The sequence below is a fragment of the Arctopsyche grandis genome, chromosome 6, assembly GCF_051622035.1.
Source record: "Arctopsyche grandis isolate Sample6627 chromosome 6, ASM5162203v2, whole genome shotgun sequence".
NCBI classification, from domain to species: Eukaryota; Metazoa; Arthropoda; class Insecta; order Trichoptera; family Hydropsychidae; genus Arctopsyche; species Arctopsyche grandis.
Window position 1 is genome coordinate 19,588,717 of NC_135360.1, and position 6,175 is coordinate 19,594,891.

General features: G+C 31.4%; 1 protein-coding gene across 1 annotated transcript; it reads right to left on the bottom strand.

The window, feature by feature from the left end:
* Positions 1-862: 862 nt before the first annotated feature.
* On the bottom strand, positions 863-3,057 carry nero (deoxyhypusine hydroxylase nero). The gene is made up of 4 exons (XM_077433860.1): positions 2,699-3,057; positions 2,233-2,550; positions 1,953-2,142; positions 863-1,194 (listed from the first exon to the last, which is right to left on the bottom strand). The coding sequence occupies exons 1-4, from the start codon at positions 2,982-2,984 to the stop codon at positions 1,065-1,067; spliced, it is 924 nt and encodes a 307-aa protein (XP_077289986.1). The 5' UTR covers positions 2,985-3,057; the 3' UTR covers positions 863-1,064.
* Between the last annotated feature and the right edge of the window lie 3,118 nt (positions 3,058-6,175).

Here is a 6,175-nt window from a genome sequence, read left to right on the forward strand (position 1 = left end):
ACTGTTGTATAGAGATATAAACACTCTTGGGTTTCTCCAAGTCCTAAGTAGCGTTTCAAAGTTGGTTCGGCTTACAGAAGTCTGAATGTATGTATTCATATATAAATGTTTACATTATGTTAAAATTCTCGTCACGTTCAATAAAATAGTCCAAAATATGATTCACAATAAAGCCCCCACGCTTTGTGTGCGATCATTTTTTTTTTGCAGTGTCGGCAAAAACTGAGCTCAAATCAGCACACCATTTGATTATCTGGATTTGGTTCGCGTCTTATCGTCACCGGTGACAATTTAAACCCCAATATTTACCCGGCACAAAAGCCAGATAGTCAATACGTGTGTATGTGTGCTATACGTATACATGGGGCAACGCTTTTCTCCTCTTTCGATCGCAAAGCTCTTTAAGGCTTTCGCCTCGTTCATTTATCAGTGTTTATACTGTGATTTGGTAGGGCAAAAAGCAATTTTGAACGATTTATGGCGCGATAAAAAAACAATGATCTCTGTTTGAGGAGTGATTGAAAAGTATATATTACAGGACAGAGAATACCCAAACGTACCTATTCAATAGATTTAAATAACACTGGACCCACTAAAACATGAAAGAAAACGTATTTGACTCTAACACTAGTAAATTTCATGGCATAAGTACATTTATTTTAAGTTTATTAAAAAAAAAGATAAAAATGGCATGATAAACTATATACATCTCTTATCTTAGCTGTAACATCACAAAATGTCTAATTAGTTCTAATATTTATTACTGTTGAATAAATGAAAGAGGAGTCATCACGTTTTATTATCAAAATTTAGCTAAAAACAGATTCAAATGCAGTGTTTTTGGGAATTAAATAAAAAAGATTCATCGCTCACATACAAAATTTATTATTATTGCATATTTCGTTATTTAATTCACATCTAAATATATATTAAGCACTTTACTCATATATAATTTGTATTTAAAAAATATATGTATGTATGTACATACATTGTGCTAATAAATTATAGGAATGGAATTAATATAAATTTAAATTAAAATACTGTTTCGGTTTTACATATATGTATTATTGATTTGTTTCGATCATTTTAAAGGCAGTATCGGCATATTGAAATTCAGGACTGTTTTCATATTCGCACATGTCCAAAGCTATTTCGCAACTTTCTTTTACTACTCTTTTATCATCTGCTAAATACCTGAAACAGAAATAAGATACAATTATTATAATAAAATATATTTTAAAACGCATTTCACTTATATAATCACATTTTCAAAAGTTTTTGTCAAAAATTTTAACAAAATATACACTATGCAACTTTTTAAATCAATCTATACAGTGTAAAAGAAAACTTATGTATTTTGGTAACAAATAGCCAGCAGCATAGATTGGTGCTTGCATTAATGCTAACCACCGAGAGGTTGCTAGGTTCAATCCTGTGGAATTGATTTCGATTGAAAAGAGTTTATTCCTAGTACTATCTTTAGTGCTGCTTTTCAGACTTGGAAATTTGTGACTACAAGTCGATCGTTTCTTATCCGAGTTTTCCATTTAATCTGATTTCATTGTTTTAACAGTTTCTCGTTAAATTCCCAAAAACCATCCTACCCACTAAATATGATTTCAAAAAATTATAATCTATAAATCTATATAAATTCGTAAAAGTTTAATACCATATATTTGGCTCAGAGGCAACCCGAATCATGGCAAAATATATTTTTTTAAATTGGGTCCATCGCCTATGCCGCCTTTTTTCAAGTATAAATTCAATAAAATAGTGGCAAAAATATTTACCTTTACTAACTTTTAACAAAGTAAGTTTTCAACATAATGTATTACTATAAATAAGATTAAGATTCATTTTGCAGAATTATAAACTTCAAACTTCAATAAAATGCAAAATTATAATTGAAAATAAAATAAGTTTTATGCAATAAATCTAAAAAATTGGTATACTTTTTCAGTATTTCAATACATTCCGGTGTGGCAATAGCTCCTAATGCTTCAGCACATTCATGTCTGACCATTTCATTTTCAGAAGTATTTTCAAGATTATTCTTCAAATACGGAATGCTGACTTCATCTTGCATTTGTCCTAAAACGAAAGCTATTTCGTGACGGAACAATGCACTAGATCCATTCAAACCTGCAAACATCAAAAATATTAATACACATAAAACATCCATTGGAAAAGTAACATGATAAGAATAATACAATGATCCTCATAATTGTATACCTTCTCCCAAAGCACATACTGATTCATCGGTATGTAAATTGCGCAAGCTAAACATTGCTCTGTATCTATCAAACAAATTAGCGTTTTCATCTAAGAGTGTTGTCTTCAATTTTTGTACGTCGACTATATCACTAGGTGGGGCTGGATCAACGGATGCATAACGATTATTCGATAAGACCTTATCGTCCGGCTTTTGTAGCCACTTAAGCCGACCCAAAGCTATTTGACACGTTTCAGCAACATCTATTACAGGGTCTTTCGAAAATTCTTCCAATATCTCTCTAACCTCTGTTATACCAATAGCACCTAAAGCTTCAGCTGAAAAAATTTCATGATGAATTTTTAAATAAAATACACATAAAACTAAACACGCATTTAGTGTTTTATATATAGAATGACTTATCATTTAAGTTAAGTAAATAAAGTGAGTCACTTTCAGTTTGCTATTAACTGGAATTTAATTTACCAGCCTCGTGTCGAACCATAGGCTCCTGTGTGGTATCTCGCAGCACTTTACAAAGATGTGGCACAGCAGATGGATCCTTCATCTGCCCAAGGCAGTAAGCCAACTCATGTTTTAACAATGCTGATGGGTCATCAAAACAACTAGCAATGGCACAGATTGCAGCATCTCCACCGAGTCCTTTTAGTGTAAATAAAGCCCTAAAACGTTCCTTTAATGGACGGTCTTTGGCTAATAAAACTTTGCCGACTTCTTCTACGACCGCGACAGGAACTACCTTAGCCGACATCTTAACCTCAACTGTCAAACTAGACACTGCATGGTCGGTGCAGGACTCAACTGGCGCTTTGTACGGCCATGTACGTTGTGACGTTTCAAATATAAACATTGTATTTAAAATGTCTGAAATAGCTTTACTGCATATAAAAAACATATCTGCTAGCCATTAGATATATTTAATACTAATATATATTTTAATGTGTGGTATCGTGATTTTTCTTTTTTTTATAATCTCTAATAAATAATTGGCTACAGTCCAGTTTCTAAGAAAACACTGTTAAAATTAATATTTTTTATATATGCAATTAAAGTACATTATTTGTAACTGAACTTTTTCTGTTTATGTATAAATTAATATGAATCAATCATAACTTGAAACATACACACACAATATTTTTTCAAATATAAAACGTTTAAAGGTCTGTTCATACTTAACAGCACTGCACGGCTTCAGCACTGCACGACTCCGTTTCAAATATATCATTTTATTACATTTCTATTCATATCTACCTACACGTCGCGGTCACGTCACGCTTACAGCACTTTGGCCGAGTGCAAGGCAACGTCGTATTGTCGAGCATTTACAATATGAATGCATACACGTGCATTCGTAGCTACACGTCAGAATACAAGTCAGCAAAAATGTTTCGGCGTTTATAGAACGAAAAATGATGTATAATCGCGTTGTTGTTGGAAGAAGAAGCTCAAGAAGGCAATAAAAAAGCACGGAGGCGTTTTGATGTGCATCCCATGTTAAAAAATAGAAAAACCGAAAGAGAGTTTTGGACATTATATAAAGAGCTTGTGGATGATGGACAAACATTTTTTAAATATTTCCGTAAAAAAATTTTAAATTTTTTAAATATTTGCGCCAAAACCATGTCGAAAGATTGAACAGCTGTCAACTGTCACTATCGATAATTGGTCCAAAACAGCAAAGCGGCAGACTCATGGCACGTAATTCGCGTGTATATCTCCACGATGGCCAAAAAGACGGATACGACACGTTGACGGATGTTGCTGTAAGGTATGAACAGGAAATGTCGGGTACTGCTGTAAGCCTGCCGTGGCGTAAACGTGACGGTTGAAATGAACATACCCATACAAAATGTACCAAAGAATACTTTTCGTACGGCCGGATACCTGCTGAAGTCGGTTCGTGCCGACTAGGTATGAACAGACCTTAATCGGCTATAAAATAATTATTAAAAGGTTATTTATTTGTAAAACATTATTTTAACTGAATTATAAAAAACACAAAATACATTATTTTGATTGTATACATATAAGTGCATTATGTAATTCTCTAGGGTGGAGCCATTAGCCCCATGTCCCCCCTGAATCGCCTCAGTGATGAATTGTCAATATTAAAATGCGAAATATGTAATACAAAAAATATTTAATATATATAATTATATAATTCATATGTATAGAATATTGTTATATTTAATTTTTTAATACTAAAGAATGCAATGTTATATTATGATATATAGGTATTTTATAACTTTATTCATATATGTACTGTTATTGAGAGTTGGCGCGCTCTCGTACACACACAAAAGCGCCTGAAAGGGACAGAGCGTCTTTTTTACTATTAAATGCAGTGTGACAGCGTGCTATACTATACTATATATATTTTAGTATTCACTGACACTACACAAGCGCATTTGCTCACGCCAACTCTCGGTATCAGACCTATACAAAATATCAATAGATTAAGTCTTTTCGTTTTATCTTGGAGACATTAATTTCTTGGTCGTGAGTTAATAGATAAATGTGAAATTTTGTGATATAATATACATAATTTTTAAGTATCATACCAAATTTCCATAATCGCAAGATTGACAAAAAATTTTAAAAATAAAATTTCCTGTAAAACCAGAGTTCCTTAGCCTATTATCTATAAGCGCAAATGGTAAATTTCAATGCCAGCCAGTTCATTAAGTTTTAAGCATTCAACCATTTCCATGGAAGTCTCAAGTGCGCCATGGATTTTAAAAGGTTAGCTTAGGTCAAACTCAATGGACACTAATGATGAATAATACAATGATTTCAATAGTTCAATAAAAAAAGGTTACAAAAAACTCATGTAAAATTAATTGTAGTAAAATATTGTATTTTTAAAATATTGTATTTTTAAAGGTCAAAAATATTGATGACTTCGTTGCCATATCTTTCACCAAAAATATAGTGATAGCGTATTAATTACACATACGTTATATATTTTACTAATATCGTCATTAGTTTGAAAAATACTTATGACAATACAAATTTCAACTTTTTCAGATTAAAAAATTTTATAGATACATAATATTCACGAATTGATAAACTTAATTATGAATAAAATTCAGATTGATTTAATTATTTATAAACTGATACATTCCATCGTATTTAGACAATACAATATTAATAATTAATTATTAGCGGGAGTCGGGATTCCTCGAGGTAGCGATAAACAGAAGTATCCAATAGAATAATAAATTTAATATACATACATACATACATACATACGTCAATTTCTATTCAATCTTAATCATAATTTTAAAAATATCAATCTTGAATAACCACAATAAAATTTCACAATGTGTATTTATTTCCTAGAGTGGTTGTTAACAACGTGTACATACATTCTTATATTGAAAACGTGTATTTTGAAAGAAGCCCTTTATTTTTTAATACACAGTACAACACAAATATCATACAAGATCAATTCATACCTTTGTTCAATTCATAGATGGACAAACAAGCCGCCAAACAATGCAATGAAACTCCCACTATAAAACAATTTACACGCACAAAAAAATAGTTTTCTTTTTTGGTAATAAAGTCATATTCATTTGACGAAAACACACAAAACAATGTAGCTGACGTACAATAGTTTTTGAACTGGGTCATTAAAAAATATAGAAGCTTTTATTACATCGAGTTTGTGTCTTATACAAACATCCGGCGTTGTGTTCGATATCCTCAAACAAAGGTATACATTAGTGAACGTGTTTCTAACGCATTCTAGCCATAATTTAACCGAAATGGTCTTCAATATATGTATGTACGCATATTATTTTTATACAAAAATACAACCTCTTCAAAAACTGAAGACATTGATCACTTCAAATAAAATTATTATTATATAATATGTACAAGCGAAAACACATTTTTTTCACGTTTCAAGTGTACGAGTGAAGAGTTTTATATGACTGT